Source organism: Chaetura pelagica, unplaced genomic scaffold (genome assembly GCF_000747805.2).
Source record: "Chaetura pelagica isolate M959 unplaced genomic scaffold, ChaPel_1.0 scaffold161, whole genome shotgun sequence".
NCBI lineage: Eukaryota > Metazoa > Chordata > Aves > Apodiformes > Apodidae > Chaetura > Chaetura pelagica.
Window position 1 is genome coordinate 146,462 of NW_009951965.1, and position 20,920 is coordinate 167,381.

General features: G+C 41.9%; 1 protein-coding gene across 2 annotated transcripts in view; it reads left to right on the forward strand.

The window, feature by feature from the left end:
* Positions 1–19,759, forward strand: part of TRERF1 (transcriptional regulating factor 1) — a 20,793-nt gene extending 1,034 nt beyond the window's left edge. The window contains exons 2-15 of one of the 2 annotated variants that reach the window (XM_010000870.1): positions 1–487; positions 1,101–1,147; positions 1,889–2,039; positions 3,498–3,749; positions 7,110–7,479; positions 8,059–8,119; positions 9,042–9,181; positions 9,902–10,005; positions 11,227–11,302; positions 15,960–16,048; positions 16,865–16,978; positions 17,722–17,910; positions 18,373–18,581; positions 19,220–19,759. The exon at positions 1–487 is cut by the window's left edge and continues 39 nt beyond it. In XM_010000870.1, the coding sequence (XP_009999172.1) occupies positions 1–487; positions 1,101–1,147; positions 1,889–2,039; positions 3,498–3,749; positions 7,110–7,479; positions 8,059–8,119; positions 9,042–9,181; positions 9,902–10,005; positions 11,227–11,302; positions 15,960–16,048; positions 16,865–16,978; positions 17,722–17,910; positions 18,373–18,581; positions 19,220–19,541 (2,611 nt within the window). In that variant the 3' untranslated portion in view covers positions 19,542–19,759. The remainder of the gene's footprint in view (positions 488–1,100; positions 1,148–1,888; positions 2,040–3,497; positions 3,750–7,109; positions 7,480–8,058; positions 8,120–9,041; positions 9,182–9,901; positions 10,006–11,226; positions 11,303–15,959; positions 16,049–16,864; positions 16,979–17,721; positions 17,911–18,372; positions 18,582–19,219) is intronic. The other variant, XM_010000878.1, reaches the window with a different exon arrangement.
* The last annotated feature ends 1,161 nt before the right edge of the window (positions 19,760–20,920 follow it).

Here is a 20,920-nt window from a genome sequence, read left to right on the forward strand (position 1 = left end):
GCGGCAGTGCCCCATGCAGATCGCTCAGTATTACCAGGCGCAGCCTGTTGTGCAACAGTTGCAGCAGCAGCAGCAGCAGATGCAATTGCCGCTTACTCCGTATCACAGGGAACCTGATCCAAAGACTATGCTTGAGCCACACCAGTACTCTCAAGATCCAAGTCATCCTGTCCAGCTTATCCAGTTGGGATCGGTGCCTCAGTATTGCTACCAAGATCCCCACGAGCAGTACAGGCACTTATACCCACAGAGTTTACTGCAGCAGCAGCAGCAAGAGCAACAAAAGCAATACCCAAGTGAGAGCAGGGCACCATCTCTGAACTCCCACCTCGGCCTCACTCCACCAGAGACCACTGAGGATCCCGCACGGCAGGAGGTGAATTCTGTAGGTAATGCTGTCCCTCATCGAACTCTTTTGCCACCCTCGGGAGTTCATCTGAACAACAGAAGCTCTCAGCAAGACTCTCCCAGTGCCACATGGCCTCAGGTCAGTAATATTTTTGATCCACACTCACTCAGCCAAACTTGATTTGCGGAAGAGTAGCGAGGTGTGGAAATGAAACAGCTGCAGGAGAGCCCAAAGGTTAGGATGTGAGCTGTGGGTGTTGCTGGGATGTTTTGGGGAACTAGGTAAAGAGCCCTCTCCTGTCTGCATCAGTGGGTTGGCTTTGGGCTTGCAGCCAGCACAGAGCTCTTGCTGCTACCCTCAGGAGAGAGGCTGTGGGAAGTGCTGCCTTGCTTTATGGGGAGGAGAGACCCAGCTACAACTAAGTGCCCTCGCTCATTTTTCAACATTTGAGGGCTCAATTGTTCAGGAAGAGTCGGTCGACTCCCCCTTTGCAAAAGCAGTATTTCTGGGGCAGAGCAAAGGCCTCAAACAGCAGGCAAGTGTAAGAAAACTTGCACTAGCTGTGCTCACAGAGGCACTGATTTGATGGAGATTTGCAAGGCTCTCAACTCGGAAGCTTTTGATATTAGTAAAACCCTATGCAAAATGCAACCATAATGCTATGAAGACCTGAATTTCTGCGTTAATATTTCCTGAAAATTTTTTTCTGCATCTTTTCCCCTTCTTTTCCCCTCTCCTCCTTTCATAGCAGGTGCAACTGTCAGATGGCAGACTGCAGCCTCTGTCCCCAGAACAAAGGTATTTAAATGTTTTTTTCTTTTTAATTTAAAGATGAGAGATACAAAGGAGTGCTGCATTTTAGAGGGAGGGGAATGCACTCTGGGTAGGTAACAGTTGTTGCTCTTCCAGAAACATCTTTAGTTTTCTGCTTTGTGAATTTAATTTTGTGCGATTTCCACCCTTCCCCCCAGCAATAAAATCAAATAAATGCTTTGGTTTTTAAAAAAGAAAGGAAAAAAAACAGAATACAACAACAAAAAATAAAAAACAAAATCAGGGAGCAGTTTGCTCTCGGTGTTGCATTTGTAAGAGAAGGGACAATGTGTGGTTTGGATTTGTATCTTTGGCATCAAGGATCTTCTGTTTTTCTCAAAGTCTCACTTCTGAAGGGCTGAGGTGTCCTCTGGCACAGCTGTCTACCATAAGTAGGGGCATTATGTCCATTTACTTGTTAACTGCTGGCATGAGTGGGGAAATGTAGGTCTGTTGTGACAGATCTGCTGGATTCTCAGGCTTCCATACTGAGTGTCACGTTTTGATGAGCATGTCCTATTCATAACTTACCTTCTCCCTATCTTGGGCACAGTTGATCTAGGTTATTGCCCATGTGTTCCATAGCACTCACCCCATGCTTACTTGTGGCTTCATAACCATCTAGCTGTAAAATTTTACTGAGTTCCTTGACTAAAGTGCTTCCTCTGCAACCAAGGAACATGCCAAACTAATGTCTCTTCTTCTGTTCCATGCTAAAAACAATAGTGGCCAGAACAAAGAAACACTTCCTGAGAGAGCTGATGCAAAGAACAAGCTAATGTGTTCAATATGCTTGAAGGAGTTTAAGAGTTTGCCTGCTCTAAATGGTCACATGAGGTCACATGGAGGAGTAAGAGCATCTCCTAACTTCAAACAGGTAGCAGTTCATTTTACTTTAGTATTTGGCTCTCTCCTTTCCATGTTGATGTTTGCTTGCTTTGCCATGCTTTGCTTTGCTGTCAAAACTTGTTCTTCTCAGTGCTGTTTTCTTATGTCATACCCTGTGTAAGTAGAAGTGCACATAATTATAGAAGTGATTCTCTTCTCTACTCTTGTGAAACTGCACCTGGAATACTGCATACATCTCTGGAGTCCTCAGCACAGGAAAGATACAGACCTGTTGGAGAGGGACCAGAGAAGGGCCACAAAGATGATCCAAGGACTGGAGCACCTCTGCTACAAACACAGGCTGAGAGAGTTGGGGCTGTTCAGCCTGGAGGCCTTCTGGTATCTGAAGGGGCTACAGGAAATCTGGGGAGGGACTTTTCACCAGGGAGACTAGTGATAGGACAAGAGTAATGGTTTTGAACTGAAAAAGGGTAGATTTAGGTTACACATCAGGAAGAAATTCTTTACCATGAGGGTAGCAAAGTGTTGGAATAGGTTGCCCAGGGAGGTTGTGGATGCCCCCTCCCTGGAGGTGTTTAAGGCCAGGCTGGATGGGGCTTGGACCAACCTGCTCTAGTGGGAGGGTGTCCCTGCTTATAGCAGGGAGGTTAGAACCTTAAGATCTTTAAGGCTCCTTCCAACCTTCACCATTCTGAGATTCTGTAATTCTGCTAGTTGGTAGGCCAGAAGTCCTACTTTAAAGTCAGAGTTAGGTGGTGGACGACAAAACAGCATTTGTCCATCTCTTTCTCTGCACGTTACAGAAACAACCAACACAGTTGTGTCAGGAGTATCTAAATTTTTATCCTCTTATGTTTGTTTATTATATTAGAAATAGCAGGAACATCAAGTCTTCCTTATTTTCATTTGGACTACTTGGATGACTAAGGGATGTTTTTTGGAAGCCTTCCCATGTTTTAATTGAAGGAGCAGGATTGTTGAATCTTTGACAGCTTTCTTTATGTAGGTACCGACAAACACCAAACCAAAAATGAGGGTTTGAACTGTTCTGCATAAAAATAACTTGCCTTATCAGTCAATCTTTCTCTGTCTCGATATTTTAGAAATTATGTCCTAGCTGGGAATACCACAGGAAGGCAAAGAGCTACCAGAGTTACGCCATCTGTGTCTTTGTTTTTAGGTTGGTGATGGACAATTCTGTCTCTATATAGTGATAAAAAGAGAACGTGTTTATCTCCCTTCTTGCACGTTACCTTGTAAAGGTGCTTAATGTGGCTATTCATCACCGAGGCTGAATCCTATGTAGGAGCCATAAGTAATCTGCTAACCTCATTCAAGGCAAATCAGAGGGTCCAAGAAGCAATGCTGTTGTGTGTTTTGTAACCCTGGCCACTTCTTTTCAGCCACGGTGCATACACTGCGTTGTGTATGGATCCATAAGTAGCCGTCCCTCACTCGGGCTGAAAGCCTTTAATTGTCTGTACAGGATGAAGGAGAGAAACCACCACCACAGCAGCCGCTGCCTAAAGAGGTGGATAGCCTCGCGCCCATCGTCATGCCAGTGTCTGTCCCTGTAAAGCTTCTGTCACCTGAGCCCAGCATGCAGCCCTCTGCCAGCACTGCCACAGCCAAAGACAAGCCTGCCAACTCTGTGTCAGATGATGAGATGCCCATTCTTGTGAAGATGACTTACTCTCCACCGTGCAGTCCAAAAGTGGCCAACCCCTGCTCATCCTCTGTGAGTGCTGCATTTCTTGCCACTAACTGTGCTGTGCTTGTTAAATCCCTTTGTTCATAGTGCTGCTACTTTCTAAAATGTCTGTATTTCAGAGTATTTTCTGGAATCTTAATGATGCCTGATAAACAAAATGGCCTGTAGCCTCATAGCATTTCTTCCCCAGTCATTTGAAAATATTCATTTTCCCTTTGCTGGCGAATCAAGACCTCAGTTGAAAATAAATCATTTGAAATTGGATTGTGATATTCTTTTATCCCACTTGAACAAAGGGATTTAGTATCTTTTTACTGGTTTTGTTGTTTTCCTTTTCAGGCTGCTCTGTTTTCATGTTACTGCTTAAATTCAGCAGTTTTATTTCTTCCTGTTTTTTCAAGCTAGATGTATGTGCTTGTCATTTCAGCTGAAGATAGGAGGGCACTGTGCAGTGCTTACAGTGTGTGCTTTAAGCCAATATTCTGAAGCTTGCCGACTCAGAGTTTTACAATGAAGTCATTTTTCCCTTTCCCTCTGCATGCAGCAGATCTAAGGTTTAATCACTGGGAGTTCTGACATAGGAAAAACGGCTGTGCTTAGTACTTTCATTTCACTCATACAACAGAAGTTGTCAGGCAGCATGAGGAATTGAGTACTTGAATGAGATGTGAGAATGGTCTTGTTTTCCTTAGAGAGTCCTGGAGCAACCAGTATTTATTTCATGCTCTAGTGTACAAATAGGTACTGCTTGTTCCTTCAAATTCATGCTTGCAGGCTACGCCATAAGAGACTACTGGGGAGTATAAGTACTGTGTGGTATTATCTGTGTAATGCAGATTTTTGTGATTTTTCTTGTGATTTTTCTTTTTTTTTTTTTTTTTCCTTCTCATGAGGCTGATGGACAAACAAGAGGGCAGCATAAACCATCATGGGTGACTCCTTATAATATTTGTGTATTTATCCCCTACCCCATTCTTCACTCAGACATACACACTAATTTTAAAAATATATAAAATGTTTTACTCTCCTCCTTTCAGAGACAGACCTAGCTTGTAACTCAGCAGCACAGTTTTTCTATTCTATTTCTAGTTTCTAGAGAGAAAAGGGACAGTCTTTTCTGAATCCTTTAGCTCTGAGTGGGAGATCTTCTCAAGAGACATCAGAGTAGGTGGCTTGGGCTTGTGTATTTCTGCAACGTATGTAAAGTAACTGTGATTAAATCTGCCAGTGTTTGGCTAAATGCGCATTCATTCACTCAAAATTATGTTTCCTGTCTTTGTTATTGCCCAACCAAGCTAAACTTACATAGTTTCTTATCTGAATCCTATAATTTATAACAGTAGTAGCATTGGAAGTGTTCAAAGATCATAAGATCTACAGTTCCCTCTTCTTCTGTAAAGAGATTGTGCCATCGGAGACTGTTTTTTTAATACCAAAGAACTGGAGCTCTGTTGCATTTATTTATACTGTGCTTTGAGCTGTCCAGAAAAGCTCCCACAAAGCTCATGAAATTAGTAATATTAAACAGCAGAAGGAAATGAAATATTTAGCAAGGCTATAGGATGGTGAGCTGCATGTAGCAGTCAAATGAGGTTCATCAGGTTCTACCTAAAATGCATCTATCAAGGTTTGGCAGCAGGGCCCATAAGGATGCATTCAGTCTTGGATAATAGGAATCAGTTCCTGGAGCTTCAGGAGTGTATTGGGGTGATTCTTCATTGAGAGGCCATGGACATCACAATGTCCTTTAATAATCAATATGATCATTTTTGAAAGTTGTGTCAGTATAACCCCACTGAGGCTAAGGTGCATGCAGCAGGTGAAGCAGCAGAGGAAATGGAGGTATATAGGACTTCTATGATGTCTTGGGTAGTTAGTTTGCTTTACACTAGTGAGAAAGGAGTACCAGCTCTTTCACATTTAAAGAGAAGAACAAATGAGCCCTCAGTCAAAGACTTGGATCTAGCCTCCTGGGTCTTTGTTGGTTTTTTGGTTGGTTGGTTGGGTTTTTTTCTGGAAGTTTAGGGTTGTTTTTTTTTCCTGCCCTTTCTTGTTTATGAGCACCAAATGCTTACCATCGTGATGGACTATGTCTGTGGTTACAGGTAACCCTCTCTCTTTCACTATTCTGAATGTCCTTCATCAACAGAATTCTCTGTAAAGCTGCATTTTTTTCCCTGCAAGAAGAAAAACTCTCCCAAAACGTAGAGGTTTTTGAAAAAATGTCAACAGCTGTTGGAGAGGATACAGCCATGATCTAACAGAGAGGACAAGACCTCTGTAATCAAAAACATTTCACAAGCTGGAATGTATTAACATAAGGGATAAAGGGTGACAGTGCTAATGCTCCTTTAACATGATTTTTATTGGGTGAATGTGATTCTCAAGAGCCACCCATGGTGTAAAGATGCACGTTGTCTAAACATACACTGTAGTAATTTACTTTATGTAGTAGTAGAATTTACCAGATGATGCAGACATTAGAGAGTAATGGAGTAATCTGTCAAAATTTTTTTTCCAAATTTATCCTAAAAAAGATCTGCAATCTGAACACTTGAAAGCAGTATATTTAATACTGTGGTCGCTTCCCAGCTTGTGTTCTGAAAGCACAACCTGAGACCCTTTTTCTTCCCACCTCACCCCCAATGCCCAGAAATCCACATTCCAGGTTTGCACAAATTCTGTGTCTTCTCTGGACTCCACATTCCAAACCCTAGAATTTTAGGCACATTTCAGTGTGTGAATTTCCCAAATGGTCATCTACAACCCGTTTTCCTTCACGGAAAGAGGAGAGTTAAGTTCAAGATTTGTTGCAGCTGGACTGTACTCAAGCTGATGGGAATGTAGTGATAAGAGGCAAAGAATTTGAATTTATTACATTTTTCTTCCTTTGCTGCTGCTGAGTACTGTGGTAATTTCACTGAGCTCATGTGTCCTTCCTAGTCAAACAAAATAAATGCATTGGAAAACATCTCATATAAAGTTTCTAATAAACTGTGACTGGGTGATTAAGTTTAACTCTCAACAGACTGTATGCATTGCAAGCAGAAGTGCCCAGGGTGTTTGGGTGGAGCTGAAGAAGTGTGTGGAAAACTCACAGCCTGGGAGAACCGTTCCCTGGACCTTCAAAAGCTGGCAGCAGCCTCTCCATGTCGGTACCCGTGGCTCAGCCCTGCCTTGACCTAGAGGGCTTAGTGAGGGAGGAGAGGGTAATTTGTCTAGGTTTTGCTCACTCCCCTGAGGCTTCAGTGGAGCGCCAGATACTGTACTGACCAGGCGTATTATGGTGGTACCTGAAGAGCTGCCTGGTGGTAACAGTTCTGTGGCTGTTGTGCGCAAACCACATTTAAGCATGCTTATATACTAAAGTCCCACGTTTTCCTTTAGGAAATTAGCAAAAAAACTCATCCAAGTGCTGTAAAATTGGAAGAAAACTTCAAACCGTTGCAGGACAAGAAGAAGTATCGGCACAGGCCCGAACCTCTCTTCATACCTCCTCCTTCCTTCAACTTCAGCATGTCCCACTCCGGCGCCACCCTGTACCAGAGTCAGCTTCGCTCTCCCCGTGTCCTTGGAGACCATCTGCTGGACCGAGCGCACGAGCTTCCCCCCTACACTCCGCCGCCGATGCTTAGTCCCGTTCGGCAAGGGTCTGGCCTCTTCAGCAGTGTTATCACATCCTCTCACAGCACCTCGCACACTCAGCTGCCACTTACTCCACTGACACCCACTCCACGGGTGCTCCTGTGTCGGTCTAGTAAGTGTTTTGTTGACAGAGCGGCAGTACAATGCAAATATCACTGTCCTCTGTGCTCTCTTCCCACAGGGATGGTTTTTACATGTGCTCACCTGCATGGCTGGGTCTGCTGCTTCAGAGGCACAGTTCATTTTTATTAGGTTTTTGCCTCGGATTTTATAGAGGTGGTTTTAAGCATAAAGGGAGTAGAGGAACCTAACTAGCAAGTAAGGCTGGGATCTTTTAACTTAGTCTGCATCAAGAAAGGTCATAGCTGGGCCTTCTGAAGTGGAGGGAAAAGACCTGGTTTAAGACACGAGGTTCGTTTGAAGTGTTTGTTTTTCAGTGCTTCACAAGAAAAGGTGTCTAGTCATACATTATCAGGGCTGTAGAAACCCATGCAAGTTAGGATGTTTCTGTTACCTCTAACAATTTAGGCTGTTTTTGTCTAAATATTGATCAAGTGTAATTTTTGCTTAATAGACCAGAGTAATGTTATTAATAAAGAGGTGGCAGTGCAGCCTGGGAGGTGGAGCATCAGCAGAGCTGCAGTTATTACCAATATACCCTTATACACACAAAATCCAATCTCTGTTTCAGATAGTATTGATGGAAGTGTCATTCCCATGACGCCTGGGCCTGGAGAACAGACTGTTGAACCGTAAGAAAAACAGTATTGTTTTTGTCACTACTGCAATAGATTGGCTCCAGCCTAGAGTGTGTGGTCTGAAGTGTTTTGAACTGGGCAGGTAGCATTCAGCTGCCTGAAATCATGTGTTGGGCTGGATGCATTCAAGGTTGCTCTGGACGGTGGCTGAGGACGCTGAAAGGAAAGTGGGTGTGAAAGATGTGGATGATGTGGCTCAAAAATGCTGGGAAAGGCTTGGTAGGAGCCACTGAGGATGAAAAAAGGGCTAGTGATGGCTGGGAGGGCTGAGGGCTGTGTGGTGTGATGCTGGAACAGGTTGTCCAGGGAGGTTGTGGATGCCTCATCCCTGCAAGTGTTCAAGGCCAGCTTGGGTGGGCTTTGAGCAACCTGGTCTGGCAGGAGGTATCCCTGTCCATGCAGGGTGGGTGCAACTAGATGATTCCTAAGGTCTCTTCCAACCCAAACCATTCTATGACTCTTTGATCCAGTACTCTTGCTTTTATATATATTAACTGTGGGACTTTGGAGAGATGTTACCTGGTAGGTTCCCCTGGGTCATCTGCAGATAGAGTTGTCCCTCAGCAGTAATATCTCTTTCTGCTCTCTGCTGAAGAGTGCCATTCTCTATGAGACAGAAAGTTCCTGTTTTCAGCATCTAGCCTCTTTACTAGACAGCACACACGTAAGGTATGATGTCTCAGTAGAGTTGCAATGGCATATTGAAAATTTGAGTTCCCTCAAGAGATCACTTCTCTACAATGTTCAAAGAACTTACCCCATGGGGAGTAAAGCATTGCATAAAGCAATCTGACACAATTTCCTGCCACTCCGCTGTAATAAAAGTTTTGTTGGAAACAAAATGAATGCTAATGTGTCTTCCGTTTTTTCTGCACATTGTGTAGTTGATTACATACTTATTTATTTATCTTTGTAGACGAATTAATATCGGATCCAGGTTTCAGGCTGATATTCCTGACCTGCAGGACAGATTGCTAATGGAGAAAGATGTGCACAAAGCTACTTTGGTTTGGAAACCATGGCCAGAACTGGAAAACCAAGTCTTCCAGCAAAGAGGTACAATAATTGGCCATTTTACAAGTTCATACATCACTCTGTGCCTGTGGAAGAAATTCACATTGATTTCTCATGTGTATGCTGTACAAAATGTTCGAGAGTGTTAATTACTGAGATTGCAGAGCAAGAGACCAGAACTGCATGTTACAGGTTTAAAGTAACAGCATTATATAGTGGTACTTACTGAATCCTGGCTGAACTGCTTTCAGGCAGCCAAGGGGGAAAGATGATTGCTGAGAAGTAGGGGGGGGGGTTGGCTCCTGAACTGTCTGATAAGGACAGAGATCAGAGATGAGAGGCAGCTGATGGCTCCTGGGCCTGTCCTGTGACCATAACTGAGAGCAGATGTGATGGGCTCAGTGGTTTCTAGTAGTCCTGAGCAGAGTTTGTTTCTGCTTCCAGCATGGTTCATTTCTGTTTCTCCACCCCAGCTGGAGCCTTCTTGGCACAGCAATGTCATGGGTCTGTGCAAGCCTCACAACCAAATCTCTGGCTCTGCAATACTCTGTCCCATCCCAAGCATGCACTCTGCAAATCCCATCACATCATCTCTTCAGTGAGTGATCCTAAAACCAGGAGATGAGGTGCTGGGGAGAAAGAGTATGAAAGCTGTTGCCCTGAACTACGTTGTCTTTCAGTGGTATTACAGAATCCTTGGCTCTAGGTGTCTGACTGGCAGGCTCCTGTATTTGCAGTAAAATGTTGGCTTGTTTCTGACAGTGGAAGACCTTTTAAATATGAGCTGTTCCAGTGTGTTACCTGGTGGAGGCACTAACTCAGAATACGCTTTGCACTCTCTCTTTGAGGCGAAAGGAGATATTATGGTAAGATAAGAAGCTGAACGGGGAGATATGATCCTCTTCTGCAGATCAATTAGCATGCTTTATTAAATGGATTTAGCTATGGTTATATAAAAAAGAGATTTCTGATTGAGTAGCAGTGATGCTTTAAACATCCTGTAACATTTTTGGGGAATGACTTTTCCCTTTCATTCTTAGATAAATTTAAATTTCAAAGCAGTGCCTCTCTGAAGGCTTACTGTATATTTTATATAGATAAGATTACTTAGTTTATAGCCTTGGGGCTTTGTATGTCTCCCAGTGCTTGCTCCAGCCCTGATATTTCACAAGCTTTATATTTGGTCATAGAAAGCTTAGTCCTCTTCCAGCCCTTATAAAAACCTTTTTTTTTTTTTTTTTTTTTTTTTTTGTAGCAGCAATCACATCTACTTACTTGTTCAGAACTGTGAGGTAATTGCGCACAGTTCCCATATAAATAATGCATTTCAAATATTTGCATTAGTTTAGTGATGGAAATGTTATTAACTATTTCCCTGTGTTAGGGAAAGGCAAGGCCCTGCACCAGTTCCTGGAAAGCCGACGTAAAACAAAATGCAGGAGAATGCAAGGCGGGAAGGAGTCTTCCAGGATTGTCTAGTGCAGGGTTTTGTAGCTTGCTTCCCAGTTCCCATAAGCTCTGTGTAGCCTCTACCTGAGCCATCTAAGGCAGGTGCCTGAACTGAACTCTCAGGCCGTGGAATTTGCTATACTGGGGGATCTGCATTGTCAAGGCAAACATTTTAGGGATCCACAAATCATCTGTCTCCCTGATCCAAAGGAGGATTAACTGTACTTACTGTCATTCCTGACAGATGTTGACCTAAAGTGATATTCTGAAAGACTTCGCACTATAAATATTAATGCTGTCAAACCAACCATTAAATATTAGTATTAATTAACACTATCAAATAAAAAACTATAAACGTATTTTTATGTGACAACCGGAAGGGAGGGAAGAGCTTGAAGTTGTGAAGTAATAGCCACATTTGTGCTAGTTAAAGCTGGACAGGTGTCCATTAGGTGCTTTTCTGTGAGGTACAGTGTTAACGGGCCTTGGAGTAATTTGATATGATTTTGTATGACAGAAAAGAAAAAAGAGAGGAGATTAATTCATTACCTCATACCAGATAGTCTTCTAAATAACACAGTTGTATGGGGCAGCTGACTTCATTTGCTAATTGTTTTTTTCCCTGCTTTTTCATTTAGGTTGCTCTTGAGAAGCTGCTGTTGAGAAAGCCAGTGAGGTTGAAGTGTCATCCTTTGGCGAATTACCACTATGCTGGTAGGTTTCCTGGTCATCTCTGTGTCTGCTGTTTACAGAGTCCAAGGCTGGCATCCCTGGCTGGAGCGTGGGATCATGCTGCACTCTCTGCTGTCTGCTGCAGGAATGGCAGCCTCTAATAGAGAGGTGATGTGGACACTGCAGAGTGGTACTTCTGGAGCCTTTTGCTACAAGTGTCACAGTTTTTCACCTGACTGGTGATGTACAGAAACTCTACATCCATGTTGCTGAGTAGGGTTCTACAGATTTAAGATTGGCTTGAGTAATTTTTTTTCCTTTTTTAAAGCTAAATTTAAATTTTTCTCCTTTTAAAATTGCTTATATTCATAGATTATAATTTACTACCAGTAAAGTCTTAATTTTCTGGTATGTAAATGTCTGCCATTATGCCCTCTTTTTCTGAGGCGATGGTGCAGGATAAATAAAGATGATAATCATGAGCATCCTTCCAAAGAGGCAGTGCTGTAACTCTCACTAGTGCAGAGCCACTCTTTGCATGGATCTAGCAAAAAACCAAACAAACAAAACCCCCAGGTTTGGGTTGGTGACTTCGTTAAAAAACACAGCAAGAACCACATTTTGGTGATGAAGCAGAAGTGCCCTGTGAAATATGTGAGGTGGTGTTAAGCCACCTTAGACTTCAGTTATGTCACATAAGCACAGGTGGCAAATGTCTCACCTCTGCAGCCCTCCATATTTATTACTTATTGCTTTGTAGTTGGTAACAGCTGCTTGGACACACAAACCAGAGTTTTTAGGTATGAGATGGAAGAATTTATCTCCAGCTTAAACTCAATACAAAACAAGTCACAAATCTTCTGGTGGTCAGTCAGTCAATAACAATGTCCGGGGTCATATACTCATGTCCAGTTACAGTCATCATGCCACATAAATACAGAAACAAGGTGCTTCCTGATGGTAGCAGCTCACTGGAAGGATTCCCAAGTAACAAGGACTCTTTTGTAAAGCAACTCCTTAACCCCTTGGCCTGAGAACAAGAACCAGAAATGTTTGATGGCAACTGATAATGTGAGTGAATAAATGTGAAGATCAGGTTTTCAGTCCTGGCTGAAGGAGATGCCTAGTGCCTTTGATAACAGCTCTGTTGCAGTCCAAAGGGTGGACGTGGGGGTAGATGGAGGAGGATGTCAGCCAAGAATGTTGACCAGGGTCTCTTGTCTGAAGACATAACCCCAAATCATATGTGTGAGACAGTCCAGGGCACAAGAGCAGGAAGATGAGGAAGTAACCCAGGAGCCTCATCCTCAGTGAGTGATCTAATTAGCAGAGCAGATATGAAATTTCTGCCTGTGTGACATAGGAGGAGGAACAATTTTTACTGAAGCAAATTCACAGTAGTTTCAAGAAGTGTTTTATTGCAATGCAGGGAGGAGCCAGGAGAGATTGTTTTGTTTAATCTTTATGTGAGATGACACTAATCCTTGTTAACTAGCACTGAGACCTGTAGACATGAGTGTATTCCCATTTCTTAAGCAGGAAAGAAAGTCTCATTCTGCTTATCACAGCATGAAACAAAAATCTCACGAGTCTGGATTTAAGTACCATAAAATAACAAGACAAAGCATTACTTATTAATGCTCTTGAATGCAACATGTGATTGCAACTTACATTGACAGCCACTCTCCAGCACCATGCAGCAGCTCTTGAATAATAGTTTATTTGTGGTTGATAATCAGCCACTCAAGGCATATGGGAATTTCTCACAATCTAGTGCATTAATAGCTTCAAGTGCCATTTGTTTGAGTTAACTCCTTGGGCTTTCTGCTCCATACTCGGAAATCGCAGCTCTCAGGCACTGCCACATCATGAGAATTAAGTGATACCACAAACATAAATATCCAAACTCATCCTTAGCATTGCACTCAAATGAGGGTAGAAGCAAATAGCTCACCTTGGAAACCTGTTGACTCATGGGGGATGCAAATTGTGAAACTTCAGGCTTCTCTGTTGCATGCCAAGAGAGCTGGGCATGCTGACCCAAGACCGCTTGGAAGAACACCCTGATCTCTCCATTCTAATGCTTTGCCATCTGTCAGGATGGTGTTTTAGGAAAAAGAAAGGGAATATGTAACTAATTGAAGAGGAGGGCCGTAGCAAACACTTGAATTGTTTTCATTTGACCAGTGAAGTGTCTCAGGTCTGAAGTTCTCCTGCAGTGACACTTGCAGGAGAGATGATCTCTTAAATAATGTGCTCCAGGCAGTCAGAAAACTTACTGTACGTACTGATGGGGTATGGATCAGACCCAAAATATGCTGTAGATAATGGATTTGAACCACCTCTTAGGGGGGCTCCCTGGGTGCAGGTGTAGCCCCCTTGAAGACCACAGACTGGACCCAAACTCACAAACTTTGTTGAAGGTATTTATTGTCAGTTAAGCAGTGCAAAAATGATATGCAGATGAAGCAAGATGTATAATACATGTCTAAACAGAAACATCAGGTTTAAAATTTGATCTCTGTATTCCAAAGTCCAAAATTCTTGCTGCATTGCAGATATCTCTCTATACACGTTCTCTGTATCTCCCTCAAGCTAACAAGAGCAAAAGCGGTTTCCCAGCAACCAGAGTTAAAAACAGCTTTTCTTCTGTTTCTTTTCCTACACAGGATTTATTCTATTAATTAGGTTACTTCCAATTAACCCGCATAATCTTGTAAGGGTCTCTGCTAATACCACAGCTATTGGGGAAACTCTGTAAGGCCTGAATTCTCCATAGGTGTACAATAAAATTAGTTCATGGAATTGAATTCTTTATTATTATTGTTGTTAATATATTTTCAGGAGGGTGGGGCAGAGGTGGGAGAGCATGACTAGAGAGGTTTGCTGAAAACTAAGATATCTCCTTTGGTGTTGTTCAAGCTTTTACAAGTTATACTTTGGCATAGTAGTGCAGGATCCTGGACTGACTCAGTGCATTTGCCCCTGCCCAAAGGAAGGGTAAATGCAAATGACTGGTGAGTTGTGTAAGAAGGGAATGATGCTGGTTCAAGTGGGAAAGATGGCAAGGCAGTGTGTCAGTAAAAAGATCTGTGGGTGACAACAGAATAAATAAAACTCATGGCTTGAAGCCAGTGCCTTTCTCTGATGCTTAAGAGAACGTTAGTGTAAATCTCTGTGGAAATAACTAATGCATGCTTATATCCAGTATTGGAAAAGCCTGTAGAAAACGGGTTACAGAAAAGTTAATTTTGTAGTTTTCAGCATATGACAGAGTGGTGAGATACCTGCCCTAAGCTTGTGACCCTGGGAGTGGACACTGAAAAGCAAAACATTTGCAGTTAATTAAAAAAAAATCAAAATAGATGTATTTTAATAGAGATAAGTCACTTGTAGAATTCAATACCATGCATGGTGCCAAGCCCAAGTTAATTGAATTAAGTACAGAGGCAAGTATTTCTATGGAGAATGGTAATGTTAATAAGAATATTAGGGATTTCTTTAATGTATGTCTACTCTTACAAACAGGGCACTGCTTTGATGCAGTGGAGCAATCCTGTGTTACTTCTGTTTGACTAATACTGAGGAGGCACCAATTCATTTCAATTGAAATGTTGATTTCACGTTTTCATGGGCAGTTAGACAGCAAACACAGAATAACAATATTTGAAAGTTGTATATAAAACTTCGATTAAACAATCAGAAAGCACTTTGTGTGTATTGCACATTGCTACAATCTCTATCGAATTTTGACTTCCATCACAGAATATTTAAGTGTCTTACCTCAAGCCATGCAAATGAAGAGCTGCAAAAGGGCTTTAGAAGAGCTGCAGCCTGGAGGACAAAATTATAGATGAACTTTTCTGTAGCTGAATGTAAAGTGGCATATAGAGGGTATTAAGTAATATAAGCCTTATGTATAAAATTATGAGCTCTGTGGTGATACTTCTCACTTAGACTGAGACCTTGGGATTATAATGCTAGTTCTGAGAAAGCATCATCTCTGTATTTTACATGAGCTGAAAAAGCCTCCAGTCAAATGTTAAGAGGATAGAGAACATGGTGATACCACTGTGCAAGTCTGTGAATTGCTTATATGTTGACTGTTATGTGCCTTTCTAGTGTCTTCATCTCTGTAGGAAAGTTTTAGAACTAAAAAAATTTCAGAGAGGGACAGCAGCAGTCATCAAAGCTGTGGGAGTGACTGAAAGGACATGCAATCCTGAATAGCATGGAGATGGTGGTTGAGTTTTGAAGAATGTAGGATCATCCTGTGAAACCACTGGGAGCCAGGAAATAAAGAAAAGAAGGTGGCTCTTCAAGTGGAGCGTCCACTGATCTGTGAAACTGCTTGGCAAGAGATGTTCTGGGTGCAAAAAGTTTAATTGGTTGAAAGGAAGAGTGGGTCAGCACTTAGAAGGATAGTTACTAAATAAGCAAGCTGCAACAGACTGAGGAAGTCCTCTGCTGAAAACGGTCAGAGGTTAGGAAGAGTTAGGGAGAGGCACTAGATTTGCTTGCTACTGTTTCCTAGGCAACTGCCTGTGACCACTGCTGGAGACCGAGTACGGGTTAGATGGACTCAAGATCTGAGTCAGCACAACCATATTTGTATTTGAGGTTCCCCACCCCTACATCAACATAAAGGGGGTGGGTTTTTATCACTTAAAATTAATTCACTCTTTTTTTTTTTCTTAAGGATCTGACAAATGGACGCATCAAGAAAGGAGGCTGTTCAAAGAGGCATTATCCACCTACAGCAAAGATTTCATATTTGTACAGAAAATGGTAAGGTTATTTCTGTTCTGCCAGTTGTTTTTCCCATTTGCTGCATTCTCTTCCCCTTCCTTTTCTCTCCAGTGCCAGATCAGCTTACTGCAGGCGTGGAGCCAGCAGTGGTTATAAGAATGCCTTTAGGAGTGGCATATTCTACTTTGTGTACCTCTGTGTGCAACTGCAGCACCAGTAAAAAACAGTTAAAAGTAAATAAATAAAATCTGTTCCTCCTGCTTATATATATAAAAGTTTCCACACCTGGAAGGCAAGTCATAGCATTCCACATGTGGGACAAGTGTGGTGCTCCACTACAATCTTGATGTTCTCTGTCAGTTTGTTCAAAGGTATCTGAGTCACTGATACTGAGCCTTGCAACAGACACGGTTGAAACCTGTTAATGAAGAGGGAACATGTTCAGGCTTAATTTTCATGTTTTCCACGCAGCACAAAGGACAATGTGTATGCATCTGAGGGCACAATGCTTCAGTTGTTAGCTCAAATGTTGAAAAACATCTGGGTTTATGGGATCCAAGTCTCCCTAGATTCCTCAGTGGTGTTGTACGCTTGAGCTATGGAAGTATATTCTCAGTCATTTTCTGACTGTAGTCTAGAGAACCCCAGAGAAATGTGCTGTGTTAGTCCACACAAATTTGACTGAAAAACAACTTTAAAAAATCAGTCTATACAACTATTCCTGTTGTAGTCAAACTGTCTTGTCTCCATTTGAAAGTTTGAGAAATTAAGCCTGCCTCCTGGAATATACTAAAAATTTGTTGAATGAGAGCAAAAAATGGAGATTGGACTATCTCTGCAATTGCTTAACTACAGGTGAAGTCTAAGACGGTTGCACAATGTGTGGAATACTACTATACCTGGAAGAAAATCTTGCGTTTGGGACGGAAACACAGAACACGTTTAGAGAAGAAAAGAGAGGAATGTCTGGTAAGTCTAGAAGTTTAACATCTGGTAGTTATTGTTTGTCCTGTTTTGTGGAGGAGATTGAACTACAAGACGTAGGTCTCTTCCAAACCAAAATTGTTCTGTAATTCTAAATTATTATCTGTATGAAAATTCTCTGACCTCAACTACTCCAAGATTTTGTGTGGCATAAAAAAGTCTTTTGACTAGTGCATTATCTAACTCTAGTCCAGCAATTAGGGCTTTTGTTAGTAATGAAGCAAGTAAACCTCTGTAAATTATTCCTGTGCCTGTGTGTGTGCTCTTAAAAGCTCCTCTAAATTGTGGCACAAATACCGTTTACACAGACTAGCAGTACAACTCTGTGTGTGCAAGGTCTGTATTACAAGTAGTCTTAAGAGATTTGGGTTGTTGTTGTTTCTAAGTAATTAATTTAATTTGACTATGAATATACTGTACGTTACCATTCTAACTGTTGAGGGAGAGTATTGCGCCTTGGCATCTGGAGACTCTTGGAGCCACAGCTCTGTAACACTCTGGAGAGTGTTTTGAGCACTGCAGTGAAGCTTCATGAGCTGCAGCAGCTTGTCCGTTAAGTGCTGGTAGTTCCAGGAAAACCGTAAGTTCATTCAGAATGGGAAAAAATACCAAAACCTGGAAGCAGACTTGACTAAGCAGCATGCTGTTCCAGTACTGTCTATATACTATTCTCCAGTGCTGTCTTTGACCATATTTATAGTATTTCTTAAGTGTACTGTCTATTTCAGACAAGTGGAGAAGAGGAAGTGTTAGAGGAAGATGAGGAGATCGAAGATGATAGAAAGGAAGAAAGAGAAATGCAGAAGTCTCCTGACCCACCAGCTATCCCTCTTGTTGGACCTATAGATCTGCCTGCCTTTCAGAGTCTTTCACTTTCTTCATCCTCCTTCATCTGTGAAATGCCGAACTGTGGCGCTGTAAGTCTGTTGCTGTCTTTAATAGCACCTGAGGTCATATGCTAGTGGATTGTGATTTTGGAAATGAGAGTTTTAGGCTATTCCTGGCCAGTGATACCTCCTGAATATCTTCAAACAAGTATTTTTGTCCAATTTTAATTCCCACACCAGAAAAGACGGGCAAAATGCCAATCTGTCCATAAAATGGAATCCTGAGTTGTTGTAGTGATTAGAAATACCATGGGGTGACAGCTCTGACTATCTTTTTGTTTCAGAGCTGTAGTAATAGGATATCTCACTTGTTTGTTTCATTGTGATGTAAGTTGCTTTAACTCTAGCTGAGAGATTGTTTAGGCATGTGAAGACATGTACAGCTGTTGCACTGTGATAAGCATTCATCATACTTCTTTCTGCAGTTTCTGTTGCAGAGCAGTATTTCTTGATTTTCCTTTGTTTCTCCCCTCTGCCCTACTGCCCCATCAGGTTTTCAGTTCCCGACAAGCGCTCAATGGCCACGCTCGCATTCACGGGGGTACGAACCAGGTGACCAAGACACGATGCACCATGCCAGGCACTAAGCAGAAATCTGGTACGCAGAGTGGGTACTGCTCCATCAAGAGTTCACCGGCCCACAGCACAACAAGTGGTGAGACCGACCCAACAACAATTTTTCCGTGCAAGGAGTGTGGCAAGTAAGTGCATATGGCCGTCTGCGGCGTCACATCACAACTACCTGTTTGTATTCCAGGTTAATAGTGTTGTGAAAAACTCTTTTATTTTGCTCCAATGATCTCAAAATAAGAGTTTCCCCTTAGATTACATGTCCTCTTACCAAAACCTTCAAAGGTTGCTTTGCATGACATTTTGGACGCTTCCCCTGCAGTAGTTACTCCATTTTTCCTGAATCCACTTACCTGCTAGAATTTCTACATCTGACAGTTCAGCTTCTTGCTTTATCACAGACATGCATGTTACAGTGGACAACTGTTTCTGTGTTTGAGTTTGTCCACCCTAGGGTGGGATTCCTTCGTTTTTTCCCCTTTTTGTGCAAGACTGTAGTGAAACTAAACACAGGGAGAATTAGGATGTGCAACCATGGGAGCTACAAAGTATCTCCATCAGAGTCTGAGTAGGCCATTTTGATGCTGTCAGGATGTATAAATCTGGTAGCCTGTCCCTGAAATTCACACCATGGCATTTCAGGCTTCACTGACTTCTATTTCAGAACAGGGAAGTAAATGTACTGATAGGTTGTTGAGTCTTTTTTGGCTCACTACATCAAAAGCAATGCATTCTTATACGATTATTTTTTTTTCCCTTTAAACTCCAGGGTGTTTTTCAAAATCAAAAGTCGCAATGCACATATGAAGACTCACAGACAACAAGAAGAGCAGCAAAGGCAGAAGGCTCAGAAAGCTGCTGTAGCAGCAGAAATGGCAGCCACTATTGCGAGAACTACTGGGCCAGTCGGGCGTAGTTTGATCCCTCTGGATCACATGGGTTTGGTTAAACATGTTGAGAATGTCAGTGACGTTGATGGTGATGTTGTTCAGGAGCTGGGTGATGTCATGGAAGAGAATGAAGTCATGGATGCTGACCTTCTTTTGGATGATGAAGATGCAGATCTACTGCAGGATGATGCTGAGTTGTAAATAAAGTTGTTTCATAAAGACAGCTACTGAGCACACCCTGAATGGATCAATCAGGAAACCTGGACTGCTCATTCATTCTCCACTGATTGTAAACTACCTGTTGAAAATTACAGTTCTTTTATCCAGGTCTAGGAAAAAAAAAAAAGAAATCTGCTTTTTTCCTTTTTTTTATTAATTTGTGTTTTGGGGGAAAAAAATAAATAATTGGTACAAATATTCTTATAAGGTGTTTTTATCTGGGCTCATTTTGCTAATAACTTCCAAGGCCACTAATAACAGAAGTTCATGGTTCTGCTATCACTTTCCTCCAGACGTTCCCAGTAGGATCTTCAGTCTTTAACTCTTCCAAGGTTCCTTGTACCCCAATTACAAGAATGATCTTCACACATGTCTAACGGAACATGTTTTTTTGCCTATTCTGGGTCACTTGCAACATCTTGTAGAGGCTAGATGTCATCTCTGTTAAGGAGATTGTTTGAGCTGTCATTTTAAGGGAAGTGAAGGGAAAAAAACAACCTTATTTAACTGTGAAATAACTACAGGAGTAACTGTATCATCTGTAGTATTGCAGCAGTTTTTTGGTTTTGTCTGGCCTTAATGCATATATGTTAGGCAGTTTGCAAAAGCATCGGTTACACTGTATGTTTTAGGGCTTCCATTTTAGCAAGGTTTTGATGTACTGATTTTTAAAATTACCTGATTCAAGGATTGAAGAAGGAAGATGATTGTACTGTGATTCTTATCATCGGATGAGAACACTGAATCAAGAACGCTGCCTTGGTAATCAGATTGCACTGGAAGTGTATTTTGCTGTGACAGTAAAATCACACTGTTGAATAGCCATCTGGGTGGTTTTGGGAGAGTGGATGCTCAAGCAGTGCAGGAGCTGGGCTCTCCCACCAGGCAAATACAGGGAAATGCTCCTAACCAAGGAACAAAGATTGATGGAGTCTATGCCTTCAGCACATGTTATTTGTAGGCATGAAATGTTATTCTTGTGCCATTTTCCAGTCCTCATTGCATCAAATTCAGATGTTGTTTCTTTAGTAAAACATACTGCAAAGGTGAGTTGCCAGTGGTGTTTAATTACCATTTCTCCTTCCTTAGGTCCAGATCTACATGCCTAATACCACTTACAGAAATTTGATTCTCTAAGTAAATAGATTCTGAACATAAATGTACCTTACAGAATTAAAGAATTAAGGAAGGATTGGAGTTAGGTTGAGTGTACCTTTACCTACAGAATATGAATATTGACTTCAGAGCTTTCGCAGGTAGCAGCACTGACTTTCTTGTGAATTTTGCACAGTAGAAGAGTATTGCTAACTTTATAAAAGATTTTATAAGACTGATTTCAGATCTTCCAGATTTCAGGGTTG